Source organism: Chelmon rostratus, chromosome 3 (assembly GCF_017976325.1).
Source record: "Chelmon rostratus isolate fCheRos1 chromosome 3, fCheRos1.pri, whole genome shotgun sequence".
Lineage (NCBI taxonomy): Eukaryota > Metazoa > Chordata > Actinopteri > Chaetodontiformes > Chaetodontidae > Chelmon > Chelmon rostratus.
Window position 1 is genome coordinate 15,807,465 of NC_055660.1, and position 22,731 is coordinate 15,830,195.

The 22,731-nt window shown below is 42.8% G+C and overlaps 2 protein-coding genes across 2 annotated transcripts; both read left to right on the forward strand.

Annotated features, from left to right (window-relative positions):
* The first annotated feature begins 432 nt into the window (after nt 1–432).
* On the forward strand, nt 433–4,693 carry asf1bb (anti-silencing function 1Bb histone chaperone). The gene is made up of 4 exons (XM_041933729.1): nt 433–749; nt 1,557–1,672; nt 1,859–2,035; nt 3,538–4,693. Exons 1-4 carry the CDS (start codon nt 641–643, stop codon nt 3,733–3,735), a joined length of 600 nt encoding a protein of 199 aa, XP_041789663.1. The 5' UTR covers nt 433–640; the 3' UTR covers nt 3,736–4,693.
* A 2,119-nt stretch (nt 4,694–6,812) lies between these two features.
* On the forward strand, nt 6,813–21,963 carry prkacab (protein kinase, cAMP-dependent, catalytic, alpha, genome duplicate b). The gene is made up of 11 exons (XM_041934446.1): nt 6,813–7,179; nt 9,306–9,367; nt 10,331–10,459; nt 11,715–11,813; nt 13,450–13,532; nt 13,784–13,910; nt 16,119–16,214; nt 16,865–16,987; nt 19,009–19,068; nt 19,175–19,279; nt 19,401–21,963. Exons 1-11 carry the CDS (start codon nt 7,134–7,136, stop codon nt 19,524–19,526), a joined length of 1,056 nt encoding a protein of 351 aa, XP_041790380.1. The 5' UTR covers nt 6,813–7,133; the 3' UTR covers nt 19,527–21,963.
* Nucleotides 21,964–22,731: the final 768 nt, after the last annotated feature.

Sequence of the window (22,731 nt, forward strand, 5' to 3'; positions counted from 1 at the left end):
CAGTAAGAACTTCACCTGTGTCTGCCGAGAGATAGGAAATGTTAATTGAAAACATATCAGAGTCAACTGTTGGATAGATTTGAGAGGTCATGGAGAGGTCATGTGAGTCTGTACAGTCTTATGACAAATGTGTCAAGTCATCATCAGGACAAACTATTTGAAATAATAGCAATACACTCACAAGTAATAAAAATACGGCACATGCACGTGGAATTCCTGCTTGTATGGGCATTCTGTGAAATGACGGAAAAGGTACTGCATGGAAGGAAATCAATAAAGAGTGGTAACAGCACAAGGAAAGGTGCAGTACTAGAAGACTCACGCGGACAATGTAGGATTAAACTATCTCCAGATGGTGGCAGTAATGCAACCATTAGAACGTCAGATGCCGTTAAACCCCGAAGAAGAATTTAGTGACGTAGTTCCTGTCGCCCAGCTGCCGCCAGAGGTTCATGTTGGTGTTTCTGGAGAATAAAAGAATCACACTTTAACTTTCACTCTGAAGACAGGCAACGCCAAAGCGTGCGAGCCAACCCGGGACCACAGCGACAGTGAAGTGAAGAGTGACTCATTAAACTTTGTTCCCGCAAGAGAAAAGCTAATTAGTTTTCCAGGTCGAGGTGCCTCAGAAGATACTGCCATGGCGAAGGTACAAGTGCTGAATGTTGCTGTGCTGGACAACCCGAGCCCGTTTGGAAATCCGTTTCAGTTTGAAATAACGTTTGAATGCATGGAGGATTTGCCGGAAGGTGAGTATTGTTTTCAGCTAGCTAACGTGTGTAAATTACGTTATATTAGCTGCTGAATACTAGCTACCTCCCTGGGCGCATTCTGCACAGTTGGTAACTTGTACGTTGCTGGTTGACGTGGTGCATCGTACGTAATCGATAAACAGACCGTTTTAGTCGATGATAAACCATTATTAGTGGTCGTTGGTGCTGGTTTGTGACATTTCATTTGGCAAGTGGTTGAAAATTGGCGCTGGCGCGTTTGTGGTCAGAGCCCCGCCTCTTGCCTGCAGTGATTGGTTCGGGTGCGGAGCTCGGAGTTTTTGTCGAGCAGCTGATTGGTTAACCACCATCCGTTACTGTAGCAACAGACAAGCTCAACGAGTTGCCGCGAACTGCGGTGAGAGACAGCAGGGAAGTTAAGTTGCATGTAAGCTGGCAATGCAAATAGTCAGTTTGCCTGTAGTGACATTAACTGAGTAGCTGTATACAGTGAAAATATTACGTGCCATCAAGCTCTGACTGAATTGATTGTAGGACATTTTTAGGGGATAACGATACATATTTATTTGTATTGGTGGTTGCAGACATCAAATTAAACAAAGTATCCAGAGATGCACCGATTGCACAGTGCATACTGATTTGATAGTTTGATAACTTCTATGATCTAGATTTTCCACCAGTCACTGAGCCGATATATTTGTTTTGTTTCAGTTTCAAAGCAGAGTGTCAAGAGATGTATCTAATGCTCATTTATCAATATCATTACATCATGTTATTTGCAAACTGAACTATACCTTTAAGTCTCACTGTTGTGTGTAATGTCAGATCTGGAGTGGAAGATCATCTATGTGGGTTCAGCTGAGAGTGAGGAATACGACCAGGTTCTGGACTCTGTTCTAGTTGGCCCGGTACCAGCTGGCAGACACATGTTTGTGTTTCAGGTAAGTAAGCTGTGGTCCCATGTCACCTCTCACCCTGTTTCAAAATACAGCTCGACCACAGAACCATTGAACACTAAAAATCCAAAAAATGTTTTTAGATAGCATTTAGCTTGTTTCTGCTTTAATAGCATGATTAGTATGCTTTACTTTGATCTGATATCTTTGTGTTTCTCTCTCCCCCCTCAGGCTGATGCTCCTAACACAGGGCTGATTCCTGAAAGTGATGCCGTAGGGGTGACTGTAGTCCTTATAACCTGCACATACCGCGGACAGGAATTCATCCGCATCGGTTACTATGTCAACAATGAATACACAGACCCTGAACTACGGGAAAACCCACCTCTCAAACCAGACTACACCCAGGTAGCACACACACTCAGGGATGACTGTCATGGATAGAAGTAGGGGTGGTGACAATACGATCTAGATAAAATTGACGTTGAGAACAATGACAAGATTTTGCCATTGTTACTTGATGTGTATTGCTCTAACAGCCTATAGCGCAGCAGAAATAATTCCAACAACAGCCAGTCAGTCTGCAGTTTTAGACTCCATGCCCTTTTCCTAGCACAAAGCAAATAGTTGAAAAAAGGTAACATGACCTCAATTATATGGAAGAGGTTTAGGTATCTTAAAAGCAATGAAGAGCAGACTAAGATAGTCTGTACAATATGCTGTCAGTCGGTCCCAACCAAGACAGGAAACACAAGTCTTTATCATCACCTGAAGAGTTGCCCTCCCAGAAACTACACCATTATTTTAATAAGTTACAGGGCAAACTAACCTCTATTGTTTTGTTCAGGCAGATACAGCATGTTTGCACAGTTCAAAGTTTATGCTATGCTCTATTTTTTTTATGTTGATAAGCTATATACTCAAGTTTAACTCCTGAGCTCTCTGGTTTCTTCATGCTTCAATCGTTATCAGGCTGCTCTTCAAACTGGCAGCATCATCAAATTATATAACGTATTAAATATTGATACTGATCAATATGGAAAAAAATGATCGTGATCATATTTTTTGCCGAGGGGACCTGCTCACAACAAACTGTACTTACTGGACTGAAATCACCAAACACCTTTGCATCATCTTTTTATGCCATTTCAAAAAAATATTGCAGTACCTGATCTACAGATATCTTAAACATACAATACAGTTCCGGGCCCTTGCTTGTGAAAAGGATCATTTGAAATATACACAGTTTTCTACTGCCCTCTGGTGCTTTGAAACTGAAGTTACAGGCAACAGTAACATCAAGAAATAAGCGTAACATGAACTGTCAACTGTCCAGTTCACATATATATATACATTATTCATTTTTGTTTTGCAGTTGTTTTGTTATTTTATCATATTTGCAGTGGTATCAGCAAAGTCTAGATAATATAATAGCCCATAATAAGGAGGCTTCCTAGTAGTAATAGTGTTAAAGTTGATTGTCTCTGCCTCATCCTATTTACATGGTCGTTGGTAATTTAATATCTTTCATTGTTTTGTCATGTTGGTCAGACAAAATAAACAACATTTTGTGCACTGCAAAATTGCACCAAACGCTGCATTTTCAGTTTAAAGAGCTGAAGCATAACAGTGAGGTTTTACTTTTTATTATCTAAGCTAGGCTTGAGATGTATGCCATTTAAACCACCATAAAAATGCCTTAAAATTTATTTGCATTCAACAACAACATATACTCTTAGCCACATCGTTGGTCCTTTGAAACCCGTTGAATTTTTTTCTTTTTTTCTTTTTCTCTATTGGCCTGTATTTGGGACCAAAAGCCAGGACATCTCCACCTACTGCTTTCATTTGGACCATTCTTCATAAACCATAATTCTGACATTTCACCAACATTTCTTTCATTCACACAGCTCCAGCGGAATATTTTGGCCTCCAACCCCCGTGTCACCCGCTTCCACATCAACTGGGAAGGATTGGCAGACAAGATGGAGGACTGCGAGAACGTTGACCCATCGCCCAACATCAGTGGCATGCTCCCCCCATCCTGTGCACCAGGGAAGATGCCACCTCTTGGACTGATGCCGGACAACTCCATGGACTGCATATAAGAGTCATCAGAGTAAGATGATGGACCAGAAGCTCTTATCTGTACACTCACCCACATCACTAACACACGTTTGGACAAGGAGGCAATGGATGCGTCTATATAACATGGACATTAACAGGAAGCAGAGACATTATTTTTATACAGCATAAACAAATGGGATGGATCTGGGATTGTTACAAACTGTTTTTCCTTCTTTTTCCACTCTCTTCGCTAACACAGATCTGCACAACCAACAATGCCTTATTTAACCGTAACTCTGTCATGGTAGATGTTCAAGCTGAGCCAGAGAAAGCTTGAGCCATCAGGGTGGGCTGAATTTAAGGCGAGACCATCGTATCCTCACAGCCCTGAGACTTGCATACTCATAAGCTGACGTTGACCCGTTTGGTACCCATACACACTTTGTCCCCTTGAGCGCAGGTCGAAGCTGTGGGCAATGCTCTGTATGTTGGAATAGATGTGGCATTAGCCGCTCATGGTAAAGCATTTCTTGTCCTGAAGGTTTGTCTCCACTGATAAATATTTGCAACATCTGGAGAACCTGTGGAAGCAAATCTTGGACTGAAAATGAAGCCCACTTTCAGGTGCCTGTTGTAAGAAGTAGCTTTACTTACTGGATAGTTTATGCTGAGTACAACCTTGTGCTTGAATGATTTGCCCTTGAGTTATCCAGATAACTCAGTAAACCTGCTTCTTCAAACAGGCTTCAGTTCAGATAATGTTCTTTAAAATGTTACATAAGATGTTTGTAATTATGCACAAAAGATGCGACTACGGAGAAATGGATGCCATATTGCAGTGAAGTTGTTTGGATGCTTTAAGCATACTGTAAATAATGTTTTCCCAGTGCTTATTTTGTCTTCGAGGTGAGAAGACATTTTCTTTTTGTACTTAGTATATATTCTCTGCCTCAATATTTGTAACAACAGCAATGGACTTAATAAAGTTTGTTTTGTGGACCTTGTGCTGCTTTCTGGTAATCACCACAGCTTACTTACATAGCTGCTTTCAACCTTTTCTAGTGAGAAGGAAGCACAGCGACACTCTGCCTGTGTGTGTGCGCTTGTGTGTGTGTGTGTTTGCACGGGTGCATGCACGTGCATCAGGCCACTCTCTCCCCTCCCCACTCTGGCTTCTTTCTTTTTCCCAGCTTCATTCATAAAATGCAGCAGCATCTTTTCGCCATTTTCACTCCAGCCTCATGTTGCTTGGTAACTGCAGCACAAAAAGGAGGGGGACTGTCTGCTCTCACCCATTTTATCTCTTCTTAGTTGAGGGGACTAACTCCATCCATCTGTTACCTCTCTCTCCTTCTCACATGTCTACACTGTTTAGAAAGACTAAAAAAAAATAGGTGGGTTTATTTGCTAGAGTGGGGAAGAAAAAAGCAGAAATCTAGAATCTAAAACAGCACATATTCATATTTTGTCATTGAAGTCCACATGCGGCATTGCCTGCCATGCCCTCTGATAGCTGCAAGTAGTAGTGCTCATATTGTATGAGTAGTCGACTGACAACAGATTAATCAAAAAATTGTGATTGCCGACTAAGCCATTTTCAAGGAAAAATGCCAAACATTAGCTTGTTCCAGCTGCTCAGATGTAAGGATTTGCTGCTTCTCTCTGTTTTATGTCACTGTAAACTGAAACTCTTGTGTTTTAGTCTGTTTATTAGTTTAATCCGGGTATGTCGCCTTTAGTATTTTGACACATTTTATAAACTATATGATTACTTGTGAAAATAAATTTGAACTCCAGTGACAGTGACTTGGAGCCCAGGTCACACCATGTGCTGTATGTCGGGCAGACACCGATCATAAAGGCTCGAAGCTCCTATAATCGTTTTCCACAAACGTTGAGGCTGGATTTCGACCAATGACAGCTGTAGTAGTTTTGTAGATTGGGCCCTTCTTATAGAACAAAGTACGTGGCTGTAAAGCCATAATGTGATGGCGGCAGACCCTGCAGTAGTTGTAGTGATCACCTATTTATAGCTCGGGTGTTTGTTCAGAAATTCCAAATTTTACCGACACAAGCTCAAATTATTATTGAAATTAGATATTCAGATGCAAATCTAATGAGGATCCTGATAATAAAGGGGCCTTTTGGGCATCTGCGGCACTCGCCCTGTAGGTAAAAGCAGGTGCGGGGCGAGGACGACAGACTGTTGGAGGACCCTGACTGTAAAGGTCGATGGTACGCAGACATTATGTCACTCCGCGTGTTTTCATTGTAGAAGAAAAAAAAGGTTGTCTTTTGTTTTCGGTGATTCATTTTCCACCAGATAAACTCTTCCCTCCGTGCACAGCCGTCTGCGATGTGTTTAGAAGCCTTGCCAGCCAGATCGCGCCGCGCGTGCGTTCAATTCTGACCAACATTTCTAAAAATAGCTCGCGGTTGACGTCACTTAGCCAAACGTGTATCAGTCGCTTGGTGGCGGGGAGGGGGGGTTAACATTTTTTTTTAAGGGCGGGGGGGCATTCCTGTCAAGCGCTGCTGACAGCCAATAGATATCCTCGCATTCACCGAGATTCCCACGGTTCGGCCGCGCCAAGCCAATAGAGGCGAGTAACCAGAGAAAAGTGGGCGCGTACGCCGTCGGGAGGAAAATAATCAGTGACGTTCCCCTCGCTTGCTTTTTGTAGGGCGTCGGGACTCTATCCATAGGACTTTGCCGCTTTTGATGGATTGCGAAGGGCCAACCAGAGCGTTCCGTGGCCCAGCGCCGTAGGGAAATGGCCAATCCGTACCCGATCTGAAGCTGCCAATCAACCCGGTTCTGGCGAGTGGGCGGGACGTTCACTCGGCTGTAGTTCCGTCATCTCGCTCGTCTCCGAGGCTACAGGGGGCCGATGTTGATTTGGGCGAATTTCCGTCGTTGTCGGACCCCGCTGAGGTTTAATTTTTAAAGCTGGGTTCGGTAACGAAAAGCGGCAGGCTTGCGGTTGAGGTTACGGCATCCCTTCCGTCGGTGTCGCTGGTTTTTGGGCTGGGGGAGAAGTGGGGAGCCGGGGGGCCTCGCTCGGAGGGGGCTGCAAGGAGGGACAGGAGAAGACTGAATCCTCCGTGTTCAGGCCAACTGCGCCGAGGTCGGCCTGACAGTCCACTGAAACCCCACTCACCGAGATACCACAACGATTGCTCCGCGTGGATCTAAGCTCGATATCGGTCTCCGGTTGTTGATGACCGTGGAGTGAGTGAGTGAGCTGCACTCCGTCTCGCCGTGGCACCGCATCAGCAGCTGTCAGGCTATTAAAGATCAAGACCTAGGAGTTGACGCTTGGTAACTGTTACAGCTGGATCGAGGAAACACCGTTCAGACCTAATCGAGCTTAGGCCGGCTTGAGAAGGCTGCGGGGCGGCCAAAAAGCCACGGATTGTCCGTTGACAAGTTGTCATCATGGGCAACGCGCCCACGGCCAGGAAGGGCAGCGAGATGGAAAGCGGTGGGTACCGTCGCCAGTACACATCAGTCATGAGCAGCACCTGCTCGGTTACAGCCTCATGAAACGATCGTGGGACGATGTGATACAGCAAGCTATGTTAGCTTTACATAATAAGCCATACACTGTTTATTCGAGGCCTGCTCCTGCTTTCCAGATCATTAAGATCCACTCTTACGTCCATGGCAAGTCATTGCTGCAAACGAATTAGCTTGTGTCAATGGTGTCAGTGACCTAAATATGATTTAACCAGAAACATTAGTGCAGATGTAAAGGGAATCTCTCTTGTATTGAGGTGCAGAAGTACTGTTAAGTTTTGGACGTTTTTCTATTTATTTTATTGGATTCTGTGGTAGGATGAAGCAGGATGTAGTGCTCTGTCCACAGCCAGATCTCTGTGTGAGCTGCACAACAGCCAACAGCAATTGTACGGTGCAAGCATCTTGGCATATTCACTGCACTGAAATACTGGCAATATCACAACAATCTATGTGTAAGATATTTCCCAAACACCGTAGGCCTGTTGCTTCACTCCTTTTGGAGATGCTACTGAAGCTGTGTGGGTGAGTTGAATCTAATCTATGTGGGGACTATTTTGTTTAGTAAACCCATAAAAGGCTGCAGGTTTGGCTGAGCTGGTCTTAGCAAGTCTGACCGGAAGTCCAATGGAAGGTTTGAGTTATGCAGAAGGATGAGATTTTAGTAGTTATTTACTAGGGCTTGTTACCCTGACATATTCAGCACAGACTAGCAATGAGGAATAAAGAATGGGTTTGTGTGTATCTCATACTGTCAGTCTGGGTATTGGCTGGTACTGCTGGATGCCATACGCATCCTACGTGTGCATGTGATAACTTGAAAAAGGCAACAAGGATGGTTAAAGAGTGTGTGAAAATATGATTTGAGAAGCTGTGCGTGTATCGAGTGTCACGCATTCACTTCTGGGAGCTGCCAGTTGCGAATGCATCTCACATCCACTTGGTCATTGAGCACTTTTGCCTGTGTAGTTGCCTCAACTACACAGGCAACCTGTTGGAGAAAATGAGGAAATATTTCAGTTGAAACCAAATCGTTACCTTGTGTATTATTAGTGTACTGAAAGTGAGCGAAGAAATTAATGTTTGGTTATTTTCAAGTTTGTTTCAATTAATGTGGTTTTCCGTTTAAAGGGGTACTCCAGAGATTTAGTAGTGCACTTCCATAAAGTTGGGGGACTCATAAGAAACAGATAATAAAAAATGACCAAAAATCTAAGCAGCAGATCCTGAGATGTCTTACTTTTTAGTGTCTTAGAGTTTTCACCTTCAAAAATACTTGATGCCACAATTCCCACAATGCAGTGCAAACTCAACAGTGTCTTCCATTAGACCCCCGTTGCCCGTTAAATGCCCTCATCTTCCAAACCCCACACTCCCACTTTGTAACACAGGTGTTCTGTCAAAATTGAAAGTCTCAAGCCCAACCTGTCATATGATGATGTTCCCTACAGATCCACAGAAAATATTTTGTCTTTAACTGTCTTACTTCACGTAGTGGTACAGTCCATTACAAGTAAACACACCATTATGTGTAAAATCAGTGGAGTGCCCCTTTAAGATTATTGTGTATGCAGTATGTAAAGAATCAGTATGTTTGGTGATACTCAGACTTCAGAGGTCTCCAGTGGACCTCAAATTGGACTGACTGAACAGCATGTCCTTACAAACTGTGACACACTGACACATGATCCATGTCTTCTTATTTGGAGTATCTGTGTTAGTTGTGACTAGTTTTTCTTAGTGAGCTAAGGTGCATACCGTGTAACTTTTTGTGTTTGAAACCAGTGTGGCACCTCTTTGAATCTCATTCTTGTTTCATTCTCAGTTATTTCTCGTTCCATGTGTGTTCCATATGTCAATTTAAAGTATTCTTGCATTGTAAGCAACATGTAACCAGCCAATATGTTGGCTATATTACTTGAAAAACACAGCCTTTAAAATCGATTTCAGAAAACGTAGGAGGTTTCCTTCTATTTATTTCCTGGTTTCTTTCACTCTTTACACACACACACACACACACACACACACACACACACACACACACACACACACACACCACTGAAGCTTTTCTTGTGGTTTTGTCTTCCACAGTCAAGGAGTTCCTTGCTAAAGCCAAAGAGGACTTTCTCAAGAAGTGGGAGAACCCTGCACAGGTTGGTGTTGGGTTATGTGTCTCGCCACTGGACTTGTTTTCTATATTCATTGTGCATCCCAAATTGGTGTGTTTTCACACTACAAGCTATTGTGCTGTCAAAAGCAAGAGGTTAGTAAAATATGCATGGTGATGATTCAGTGTTATAATTTATTGACTTAAAATCATATTGTGAGGATAGGATCACATTTTCTTGTCATTTCACAGTTTTCTGTTGTCCAAGTTATTGATTTCAAGCAAGCTATAATGCTTTTTTTTTCCTTTTACATGTGTGCATATTTTTTTTTGCATAATGCATAGCATTGAAGCATTGAACATTAAATTGGTTGTTTTAAATTCAATTTTTGATATCAAGGTATGAGTAATGTATAGAATAAATTAGTTGAATATTCTGCTGCTGATTTCAACTGTATGATCCAGCCAATAACCGTATGATGAAAAAGTTGCATGTTCTGTGTGCTGCCATGCACAAAGCTTTTCGACCTCCTAATAACAACACATATATTGTAGCCACAGATAAGAATATTGAATTCACACAGGATCTGTATCAATATTCTTTCCATTGTAGAGTATATCCAACATTCACTCAGACCCAGGTAGTTGTGAAAAATAACAGGTGTATAAACTATGTGTCGATGATCTCAGTCAAGATAGATTTCACAGGCTGGTATAATAATGGTATGAAGCATGAATGAGATCTATAGTAATATCCTTTTCAGTGTATGTGGAGTATGACATACACATATAGTACACGTAAGTAACGGTATATCTGTTGCATACAGTGCTATAAACATATTATCATAAACTACCTTGTTTTATGTACGTTATATACTCAGACATTTGCTTGCCTGCACAAGAACATACAAAAGGACATAGGACACATTAGAAAATAATTCCCACACCACAACCCTCACCATCCCACATTCACAAAAATCAGCCAACGCTTTTTGTTTTGTCTGTTCAGAACACTGCTTGCCTGGAGCAGTTTGAGAGGTTGAAAACCCTGGGTACGGGCTCATTTGGCCGTGTGATGCTGGTGAGGCACAGAGAAACGGGACAGCATTATGCCATGAAGATCCTCAACAAGCAGAAGGTCAGTCTGGGTCAGGAGTCGGCAGGGTCGCAGTGGGATGGAGGATGCATAAATGTGTCTGCGATGTAAGGACGCTCGCGGGATCCTGCAGGACGGTCATATAAAATATGGGAATGTCATTGATGTGAAGATTGTACTTACAAGGCTCAAATACAGCTGCAAGCATTTTTTCCCCCTCTGAACCTCAGTGACTCCGCTTGTGTCAAAGCAGGCATTGGCAGAACTGAGGCAGAGCTGGGGCTGTCTTTATACAGAACACATCACGTAGAGTAATTGTACCCAATTTATAATTAAATTGCACCTGCTTTTTGGTCCACCCCAATCCCTTCTTGTGACATAGCATATATAGATATATTTTTATAGATAAAATGTACAGATGTGCATGTTTATTTCTGGCTAATTGGCTAGTCCAGTGAATTTGATATCTGAAAAATCAAGGTTCTTCATCACATTGATGCAAAAATACTGTAAATACAATATTGCCACGAAGCAGTCCTGATTTGCAGCACAGTCCAAAGACGTGCAGGTGGACTGGTCACTAAATGGTCGGTAGATGTCGGTGTGAGTGATGTTTTTGTGTATGTAGTGGCGACCTGGCAAACTGCCTGACCTAAATGCATGCTGGGATATGCTCCAGTCCTCCACAACCCTGAAAATTATAAGCAGGTATTGAAATGGAGAGATGGGTAGATCAAGGTCTTAGAGAGTACTAGTCCTCTTGGAAAGTAGAGGAACGCGACTCTTCTGCCTGCCGGATAAAAGCAGCTGGCGTGATTGGTCAATTTGATGCCAACTGCTTAGACCATATTCCTCCTGCTCATAATATATTCATTGTGTTCAGGCCTGTTTTCCAGTTTGTGCTGCTTAGTTGCACCATAACTACTGTATGTTTGTGTGACTGATGATGACGCTGTGTTTCAGCTGTCTTCCAGCTTGTGTTTGCACTTTTTCACAGTTTTACAAGAATAAAGCCTTGAAACATTTTGAAAATATTATAAATATCTGTCCACCTATGTTTTATCTTCACATAGTCAAGTATCTAATGTTAACATGTACTGCATCTGGTTTATCAAGTTACCTTTAAAGCAGTATGTGTGTTATATGAGTAGTGCCAGGCAAGGGAAAAGTGTTGGAGCCAAAACTACTTAATGCACTTGTTTCTGAGTCTGAAGAAGTACAAGTACACAGAAGTTTTATGTCTTTTTTTTTAATGATAGAATATAAACTCTCCTTCTCCTCTTTCTTTGCCTTTCAGGTGGTGAAGCTCAAGCAGATAGAGCACACACTGAACGAGAAGAGGATTCTTCAGGCTGTCAGCTTTCCGTTTCTGGTGCGGTTAGAGTACTCATTCAAGGTAAGGAGAATTTGAGATGGTGTGGGTGTGTGTGTGCGTGCACGCCTGTGTGTTTGTGTGTGTACACAGGCTTATGTGTGTTTGTGTGCGGATGATGAGTGACTGGATAGATTTTCCTTCCATCTGCTCATCAGCTTGCCGTCCAGCCCTTGTTCCAGCTTTTAGGTTGCTGTTTGTCTTTCTCTACATCTTTCACTTCATAGGAACTAGTTCTTTTCTAAGCCAAACTTAACTTTACGAATAGAGTCTCACCCCGACTGTTTCACCATCATCATCATCATCATTACTGCCCCGTGTCTTCACAATACAGGCCTCTTGTTTGTTTTAGTGAAAACAGACTGCTATCTCTAGTAATGCAATCATCTGTCAATTCACTGATCTCATCCTTTGTATCACTTCCCTCATCATTGACAATCAATCTGATTAAAGGGTTGTCATCTGCATATATAGAGTGAAATGAGCTTGGTCTACCAAATATGCGATGACCACACAAACACAGTCTCTCTGTTCTCCAACCTTTCCCCCACTTAGCTTTGTCAATGTCTGCCATACAGACTAACCCAGCCGATGGCCACACTCCAATTAAAGCCTTATTCAGGTTAAGCTGTTTAGATGCACCTTGGATGCCCAGGGATTGAATATCCTTGATGCCTCCAATAAACCTATTAACAGAATATTCCTGTCCATGTGCCTCGTCCTGTACACAGATAGAGCAGTCAACAACCAACACATATTACCTCAGCTTAGTTAGATGTAAGTTGTATTTGCAGGTGTCAACAGAGATGTGGGTTAAGAATGAAATACTCTAATGATATAAAGCAAGTGTTAGTATCCAGGTCTAAAGAACATATGATTTGCACACCATGTTTTGAAAGTATAACATGCCTGAGTGTATAATAGACGCAGTTACAGGCATTTTTTTCATTTGGGATTTTATATGGTAATAACTGAAATTAAAAGTCACATGCAAAATACTGTTTCCATGTCATCCAGTTACCCATCCTGTGTGTGTCCAACCCTGATTCCACAGTTGGGACACTGTGTAAAACATAAATAAAACAGAATGTGATCATTTGCTAATCCTTTCGGACATACACCCAACTGAAAACAGTACAAAGACAATATATATAATTTTTTTACTTCATCAACTTCATTAATTTTTGTAAATGTTTCCTTATTCTGAATTTGATGGCCGCAACACGTTTCAAACAAGTTGGGACAGAAGCAACAAAAGACTGGGAAAGTTGTGGAACGCTCCAAAAACACCTGTTTGGATCATTCCACAGGTAAACAGGTTGATTGGTAACAGGTGATCGTATCATGATTGGGTATGAAAGGAGCATCCTGGAAAGGCTCAGTCATTCACAAGCGAGGATGGAGTGAGGTTCACCACTTTGTGAACACATGATTGTATGAAGGATGTTACTACATGGGCTCAGGAGCACTTTGTTAAACTGTTCATTGCAAATGGCTGCATTTTGTTTCTCTTTATGTTTTACACAGTGTCCCAACGTTTTTGGAACAGGATTGTATAGTGTGTGTGTGTGTGTGTGTGTGTGTGTGTGTGTGTGTGTGTGTGTGTGTGTGTGTGTGTGTGTGTGTGTGACTAACAGGTCCTCTGTCTTCCCTTCCCCAGGACAACACTAACCTCTACATGGTGATGGAATATGTACCGGGTGGAGAAATGTTCTCTCATCTACGGAGAATTGGCAGATTTAGGTTAGTGTCTGTATGCGGTGGAGTTTACATGCAGTTTACAACCAGAAGCATGTGAGAGGCACATACCGGTGAACTGTGGATCTCTGTTCTCCTCTATGCTTTCCTGTTCGGTTCAGTACAGAACAATTCTGTTTCAGCTCTGCTCGGTTTTATTTAGCTTTGTTCATTTCCGTTCGGTTCTGTTCTGCACTGTACGCTCCCGCTAATCTGCACTCTTTCTCTCTACCTCTTGTCTTAATGTTTGTGTACAGTGAGCCTCACGCTCGGTTCTACGCTGCTCAGATCGTCCTGACCTTTGAGTACCTGCATGCTTTGGACTTGATCTACAGAGACCTGAAACCTGAAAACCTGCTCATAGACCAACAGGGCTACATACAGGTAAATGACACCTGATGCAGTAATATGTAAACGCTGATCATAAATTACTTACTCAAAAAAGTTCTTGACTAACCACATTTTGCTTCTTCATACATAAACTCCTGCATGTATTCATAGACACACAAGGCCAAAATTAACTGTTGTAATTCAGTGGGAGTTCACAAGTGATGCTAAACAATGCCAGCAGCCACTCTTGTGTTGTCTCAATCACTGTTCAGGCTTTTCTAAACACACAGGCCCACTTCTGTGTGCTGTGCCGTGCACTGAGGGAACATCAGTGCAGCATTTGAAAGGAAGGAAAAAACTTCACTGCTGATGCAGCTGAATTCATATTTGTCAACAGTGCAACTTCAATTTTTTTTATTATCAATTCATCTACTGATTTTTTTTTTATGCATGAAAAATGTGAAATATGGCCATCACAATTACCTGGAGCCCCAGGTCAAGTGTTGTCCTGCCAAAGATTTTCAGTGGGTAATCATGATAAAAAAAAAAGGAAAAAAAGAGGCAAATTCTCACATTTGAGAATCTGGAACCATCACATATTTGGTGTTTTTGCTTGAAAAATGAAAAATTAATGATCAATAGACTATCAATTGATTTGTAGACTAATTGTTGCAGCTCTAATATTTATTGGCCAAGTAATTACACTCAACTCAACGCAACTAACATCAGCCACGTCAGCTAGCTAGCTGATGTTTGTTGTTGTTAAGATTCAGCTCCCCACATCACATTCATGAATATTTTACAAACAAAGAGTGTCATAGCCTTTCAAGCTGTTCATCATTTTATACAGGAAGGAAATTATAAAGATTAAACTTTATATGTGAGGCATGCTAACTTTTATTTTCTATTTTCTGCTAGCCTTATTTAAGTGGCACCAGCACACCTGAGTCAGCTCACACTTAAGTGAAACATGCAGTAACTCAAGACACAGGGTTTGTACAAAGTTAATATGAACATCTGATAAAATAAGCAAAGTGACAGCATATATTGCTCGCTGAGGGCATAAAATAATTATGTGCGTTTTATTTTTCATATTTGCATTTGTAGCAGCAATTTAGATGTGCAAATGTTGCGCGAGTCTGGAAAGTTTTGCTTTTTGTACCTTGAAAGTGCTTGAAAAGTGCTTACTCTAAAAAAGATGGACGGACCCTGAGGATGGATATGAAATGCTATATTAAGGAATGAGATATTGTTGCTGCTGTTATAATATGTTGCCACATCTCTGGGGAACTGTACAAGTTAGATACATTAACAGGATTGACACTTAAAAGTTATGTGTAAAATCTCAATAGAGAATTTGCTGAAAAAGAATGAAATCAAAAGTAATAAAAGGAAGGAGGTTCCCTGGCCTCGCAATTTAAATTGAGCCTCTGGATTTTATTCTCATAGGGATGCAGTGACCAAACTAGTCACTGCGTCACAGCAGAGTCCATGAGGCATCCAGACTTGATCCAGCTTTTTAAAAAGCAGGTTCAGCCCTGTTTTAGTTTACTACTAGTTGCCTGCAGTTTTGCAGTGCATTGCAAACTACAGTGGACAGCTGTCTATCCTCTCTTAATTAGCTTATCACTTCCAAATACGTGTTTCAGTTTAACAAGCCTTTTTAACACTGTTCGCTTTAGTTGTGTTACTACGGGGCTCATAGTCTCATGTAAACTGCTTGTCTCCTGCACTCCTCCGTCTTTAAAATGAAGCTGAATTCAGCAGTGCCATCATAATCAGCAGGGTGACCCAAAACTAATGAAAATAAGACAATTAAGAAAACTGAGCATTTCGGCCTGTGTTAGTGAGTGTTTAAGAAGATGGGTTTCCCAGAACAAAGAGAATGTGGTGCATTTGCCCTGCCCCTGAATCTGTGATTGAGAGTGTGCACAGACGAGTAAAGCTATGATGGCAGTGAGTTGTTGTGTCTGTGTTTCCTGTGTGGCGCACTGACAGACTGAGGGCTGTTGTGAGGTACAGATTCTGCTGCCCTCTACTGGTGAATGGTGAAACAACAGCTAATGAAAAATTCCCTCTCTGCTCCAGGGATCCCTGTCACTCTCCATCTTTTTGCCTCTGTCTATCATCTGTGTCTCCTCACCTCTGCCTGTCATGTGCTGACACTCACCTGGCCACTCAGAGAGTATGTCTGCTGACTTCTCTTTTGATCGTCCTCTTCCTCTCTCATATTTGTGGTCGCTCTCTCTGTTCCTCTCTCAGGTCACAGATTTTGGCTTTGCCAAACGCGTAAAGGGCCGGACCTGGACACTATGTGGCACCCCAGAATATCTGGCTCCAGAGATTATTCTCAGCAAGGTGAGCAACCATGCTTCCCTTTTTGTGTCTCATGATTTGTCAGCTGTATTTCCTTTCAGAACGAGATATTCAGCATTTAAATAAAACAGTGCTACATATCTACCTTTTGTAAGCAATTTTTTTTTTCTTTTAGAGTTTGAGTTTTGACCCTCTGAGGTTGCTGTACCTGGTCACTGTAGAGTGTTAAAGCTGCAGAGTAGCACATTGACTTAGCAATGTGAAGTCAACAGTTTGTTTCTACAAAACATAGTATTTATTATATATATTTATTATTAGAAATATTATTCTGATTTTTTTTTCCACTCAAGTGAGAATGCGGGACAACAGCAATCATGACATCTTCACTGACCGACAGCTATTTGCTCTCTTGAAGATGTCCTGGAAAGGTCCAACATCACAAAAATATTTTGACTGATTCATTCAGCGAGTGACTGTTCTGTATGCAACATGTCTCTTTCCTGTGAACATCTAGATGGGATGCACACACTTTGTTGGGAAAATAAGATGCAGTTTGTGTACAGGATGAATAAAGTTTGATAAAGCTAAAACATATTCTCAAAACAAAAACAACAGTTTGAATTATATCTTGATTAGGTATCTATAAATATTTTCTCTCTACCCCTCTTCTCCTTCCTTGTTGTGTCCACCAGGGGTATAACAAGGCAGTAGACTGGTGGGCTCTGGGCGTCCTCGTGTATGAGATGGCAGCAGGGTACCCGCCCTTCTTTGCCGACCAGCCCATTCAGATATATGAAAAGATCGTATCAGGGAAGGTGAGTCCGACTCTCTGATAACCACTTTGTGCTGCGTTCCGTATCTATTTTGGTGCTTTTAGGCTGAGTTTACTTTGCATTTATTTGGGAATAAACTAAAATGTTGAAATAACTCCTTAGCAGCTTTTTCAGTTTTCAAACATGTTTCTTTACACTTTGAAGGCAGATACAGTGTCCCTGTCCCTCCTTTTCCTCTCCAGGCAGTTGCCTGTGTTGCCTGTACCAAACACGACCACACTGGTGTCTTAGCTTTTCCTTGTAAGTGCTGAGGTCTGTTATATGTATGCATATAATCCCTCCTGAACCAGAAGAAAGGGGCTTTTAACTCAGGGGACAGAGTGGAGCAGAAGAGAGTCCAGTGCGAACTACAATGGAGGATCAGGTGGGCCAAAAAGGATTATGGGAAGAAACTGGAGGAGAAGCTGGCCCAGAACAATGCGCGAGACGTGTGGAGAGGACTGAAGAACATCTCTGGATTTGCACGGAGTGCCAGAGGGACAGCTAATGGAGACCAGCGCTGGGTGGACGAATTAAACTGTTACTTCAACAGATTTGATTCTCCCCCTCCCCTCTGCCCCCCTTCCTGCTCCCCCCTCTTCACACTCTTCACACATCAGACCAGGTAAGGAGAGAGCTGAGGCGACTGAACGGCATCAGCCCCAGGCTGCTGAGGACCTGTGCGGACCAACTCTGTGAGGTCCTCTGCCACCTCTTTAACCTGAGCCTCAGCCTGGAGAAGGTCCCTGTCCTGTGGAAGACCTAGACCTAGACACAAGCCAAGGAACCGGCCCACTACAGACCTGTCGCCCTGACCTCCCACCTCATGAAGACCATGGAGAGGCTCCTCCTCAGCCACCTCTGCTCCGTGGTGGGCTCGACCTTAGACCCGCTGCAGTGTGCCTACAGGCCCAACATTGGGGTAGAGAACGCCGTCATCTACCTGCTGCAACGGGCGCTCACCCATCTGGAGACCACCGGCTGCGCTGTGAGGATTATGTTCTTTGATTTCTCCAGCGCTGTCATCACCATCAGACCGGCACTGCTGAGGGGGAAGCTGGAGGACGCGGGAGTGGATAGCATCTTGCTGCCTGGACCATCAACTACCTCACTGAGGGCACCGTCCTCTCACCTTTCCTCTTCACCATCTACACCTCGGACTTCACCTACAACAACTCTGCCATTGTGGGCTGTGTGTCGGAGGGGAACGAGCTGGAGTACCGGCCAGTCATTATGGACTTTGTGGACTGGTGTGAGCGCAACCACCTGTGCTTGAACACCAGTAAAACAAAGGAGATGGTGGTTGACTTCAGAAGGCGTTCACTACCACACTCACCAGTGAACATACAGGGGGAGGACATTGAGACAGTGGATAGTTTTAAGTACCTGGGTGTTCACCTTAACAATAAACTGGACTGGACTGAGGAGACTGACGTCCTTCGGAGTCATTTCTCCTGTGTGAGATTAATAAAGTCCTATCTATATGTGCTTTAGTTGGCAAAGTTTCAGTTTCTGTTCAGCCATGTCGGAAATCCCTCGTGTGTGAGTGAGAGTGTGAGATCTTGTTGTTGTGACAAACTGTTGTTAATGACAGAATTGTAAATTGCAGCACTTCTTCAGGCCACCACATGGGGCAGCGGTGGCCTAAATGTTAGAGAAGCACTGGATTTGATCCTAAATTCTGGGTGGGCAAAGTGAATAAGTAGCACCCCACCATTGCCACAGCTAAGGCTCCTTTGGGCCAGGCCTGTGTGACTGTGTGTATGAATGAGTGTCAACGGGGCATTCTCAATCATACATTCCTGTTTTAATGTTAATTTCTTTTTCACGCTTTGCATTTTTTTTACTCCACACAGTCACACCTGGGAACTGGGTAGTTGACAGAGGTGAATCATTAGCTGCTCACTCTCTCTGTTCAAACGTATTCACATAGTGAAGGATTCAGAATGACAAACATCTGGTCACACTGCTGCATCACCAAACTACTGCTGCATCATTCTTCTTCCTCTGGTCTTCTCTCTCAGGTGCGTTTCCCATCTCACTTCAGTTCAGACCTGAAGGACATGCTGAGGAACCTGTTACAGGTAGGAAACAAATGTCTCAGTTGTTTTGATGTTCAGGTTACATTCAGTTCACTGTGTGATATGAATTTGTTATGATGTAAAAGTGAGGAAAATGTATTACCTTCAGGTGGATCTCACAAAACGTTACGGCAACCTCAAGAACGGGGTTAACGATATCAAGGGACACAAGTGGTTTGCAACCACTGACTGGATCGCCATCTACCAGAAAAAGGTGTGTGTGTGTGTGTGCGCGCGCGCGTGCGTGTGCGCGTGCGTGTGCGTGCACTCTGTAGATGTGTGACTTCCCCACCTGTAAAGTTCCCTTCTCAACTGGTGCTTTTACTCTCCTGTAGGTGGAAGCTCCCTTCGTCCCCAAGTTCAAAGGACCAGGCGACACCAGCAACTTTGACGACTACGAGGAGGAGGAGATCCGCGTCTCCTTCACTGAGAAATGTGCCAAGGAGTTTGCAGAGTTCTAGAGCTAGAGAGCAAGAGAGAGAGAGGAAGAGAGAAGGAAGTAGGGAGAGTCAAAGGTAGGCTGGTCAAGTGGGAGACGTAAGGAGAGAGTACTGTCTCCTGTCCAATCACAAGCACCAGCTACAAAAAGAGGAATAATGGGATAGAGAAGGGAAAAAGAGCAAGGAGACTGATAACCAGCAGTTTTGCCTTTTCTGTTGCATTTCTGTTGTATTTTATTTATTATTCTGTCTTATTTATGGATCCCTTTATAATGAAGGTGTGCTTCAGATTCATGGGTGTTGGGGAACCCCCACTTATTTAGAGTTGCCTCTACACATTTTCACCCAAGATCTTCCCTGGTCTTTTCTTGTTTCATTCATCACGTAGTCAATTTTGGGCCACATCGTAGAGAAACCAGTCCGTCTGTTCTGATCTGCTGCGGTCTGTCGGTCATCACACGAAGCCCATAACTGCGTAGGTTGAGGTCTCGTGTACACAACAAGTTTCTGAAATTTAAACTGGTGACACTAAACCAGTGAACATGCTCTTTGCCTAGTCAGCAGGAGGAGTATTAAAGTGAGTCACACACACATGCACTTCAATAATTTTTATATTTTGCAGTCATGACTTTCCTTGAATATGTAAAGCATAACTGTTTCATAGCATAGACAGACTTTGAGTCACTGGCACGATTGGCCCAAAGAAAAAAATGGTGCAGTGTGTACTCAAAACAAATTTCAGTCAAGGTCGGACGACACTTTCTGGGGGAAAAGTCAGTTAAGTTTACTGTGTAACTCCATCTATACTCATTGTTAGCATAGCCAGACGTCGTGCATATCTAAAGCAGTCCATTTTTAAATGTTACAAGACACTTAGTGGCTCCAGTGAAATCATGTGATGCTAACTAACAAGGAAATATGGATAAGGGAACAGAAACGTCTCCGTTTTTAATGGTGTTGTGAAGGAGCACCATAACATAATGGTATCTCAGGTTTGAACATATCACTTGATAGGCATTTTATCAACATAAAGCATCAGAATTAGCACGTAAAGAAAGATGCGTGAGACGCTTGCTTAGGTTTGGTAATGTAGTCTTCTGGTTAGCACTAAGAGGAACACAAGGGAATATTAAGACTTTGGGTTAGCTTATTCTGTAGTTTCCCCTCCCAGAAGATTTGTTTTTGCTAACTCAAAAACTCATAAAAGCACTCGCCGTCTCCGCTCAGAGCTCACTTACTTGTCAAGCTGGTTCGACGCTTCAAATCAACCATTTGGCCCTTGCCAGCACCAACTGAAGGAGACCATCTGAGGCAGACTACCTCAAACTGCCTCTGGCTGCCGGTCACCAGAGCACTTTGACCAGTCATTGGAGGTGGTCTGGATAGTGTGCTCTATGGTCTGTTACAGAAACCTGTCTTTCTGTTCATCTCCCCAGCACCTGGCCTCTTATCACTTGCAAAGTTGGACCACACTCTCAGTCTTACATGTTAGGACATATCTCTTCCCATCTCTGTGTTTACATGAACAGTTTTTGTTTGATTTCATTTTTCACATGCTGATGATGTAAAGATGAAAGGCACTCCATTGAACAAGCTAGGGAAAGGTTGAGCACATGGAGTTGAGTAGAGTGAGAATAGTACTGAGAGTAGACAAACAGCCTGCCAATGTAAAGTACACAACACACAGCACTTCAGGTGTTCAATGCCTCCTTAGCTCTTGAGCTATGATGGCAAGGTACTTAAGCAGAACCCAAAATTGTGGTCGTTGTAGGGTTTCATTCAGAATTTCTCAAATAAAACAGAGTGACACTAGTGTCTTTTTCAAACATTCAAATGCCTTCTTCATAGCTGTGTGTGCCACCATAGTGAAGATCTAATTTGGCTCATATAGGTGTCCCATTTTCTTCCCATCGTTGTTTGATTCACATGAGTCCTTCCTGTCCAGAACAACTCAGATATGGGAAAATGTTGCGAGCCTTGTCTCAGAATTACCCATTTGTTATGTGTGATTGTACCATTGCCATTGTATCATACCAGTCGTGTGGAATGATATTTAAAATGGCCTACCAACAAGCCAGTCAAAGTGGGCCAAAAGATCTGTTTCAGATCACTTGTAGGTTTGCGTAGCCTGATGTCCATGGCTGGATTAACCAGAGAGAGGTCCACGAGCCTCCCACTCGCTGTACATTATGTACAGTATCGCTAAACTGGAATATTACATGGCCCCAGGTTTACTGTGTGGTAATTTGATTTTCACAGCAGAGGCCTACATACCCTGCCTATTATGCTGTGTTCACGTCATGTGGGATGGAGGTGGGAAAGATGTTTACGACTTGCGAGCACTGACATCATCTGACAATTCAAGAAGGTTGATTGATAAATGATTTGGCCTCTTTAGGTTTTCAAATACTGTGCATTGACAAAATTAATATATGTGTGTGTGTGTGTGTGTGTGTGTGTGTGTCTATATCTATCTATATATATATAGATATATAGATATATACACACACACACCTATATACATACATACATAACCCTGATTCCAAAATTTTTTTTTTTTTTTTTTTTTTTTTCGGGCAGCTGTGGCTCAGGATGTAGAGCTGTCATCCACTAATTAGAAGGTCAGTGTTTCGGTCCCAGGCCACTGCTCTGTGCATGTTGAAGTATCCTTGGGCAAGTTACTGAACCCCAAATTGCTCCTGATGCTGTGTGTGTGAAAGGTTAGTCCACCTGACAAGCAGGTGGTAGCCTTTACCAACCACTCAAAGCGACTTATAAAGCACTTTGAGTGGTTGGCAGGACTAGAAAAGCATTAACAAAGTGTTCCTGGGCCCATGTAGTAACATCCGTTATACAGTCATGTGATCACAAAGTGGTGAACCTCGCTCCATCCTCGTTTGTGAATGACTGAGCCTTTCCAGGATGCTCCTTTCATACCCAATCATGATACTATCAACTGCTACCAATCAACCTGTTTACCTGTGGAATGTTCCAGGCAGGTGTTTTTGGAGCGTTCCACAACTTTCCCAGTCTTTGGTTGCTCTTTGTTCTGTTTTCTATTGAGTATATGTCAAAACGTAATAGCAAATTATCACTGTTTTATGTTTTACACATCGTCCCAACTTTTTGGAATCAGGGGTGTGTGTGTGCGTGTGTGTGTGCGTGCCTGCGTGCGTGCGTAAATCATTTAGTTTTGTTCCTGTTGATCGATGAGAGCATTGTCCCT

Excerpts from the sequence above, each read along its gene's own strand:
- asf1bb (XM_041933729.1), top strand. The coding sequence starts at position 641 with ATGGCGAAGGTACAAGTGCTGAATGTTGCTGTGCTGGACAACCCGAGC. Across the intron at positions 750-1,556 it reads CATGGAGGATTTGCCGGAAG|ATCTGGAGTGGAAGATCATC; the intron begins GTGAGTATTGTT and ends GTGTAATGTCAG. Across the intron at positions 2,036-3,537 it reads TCAAACCAGACTACACCCAG|CTCCAGCGGAATATTTTGGC; the intron begins GTAGCACACACA and ends TCATTCACACAG.
- prkacab (XM_041934446.1), top strand. The coding sequence starts at position 7,134 with ATGGGCAACGCGCCCACGGCCAGGAAGGGCAGCGAGATGGAAAGCG. Across the intron at positions 13,533-13,783 it reads CGGAGAATTGGCAGATTTAG|TGAGCCTCACGCTCGGTTCT; the intron begins GTTAGTGTCTGT and ends GTTTGTGTACAG. Across the intron at positions 16,988-19,008 it reads AAAAGATCGTATCAGGGAAG|GTGCGTTTCCCATCTCACTT; the intron begins GTGAGTCCGACT and ends CTTCTCTCTCAG.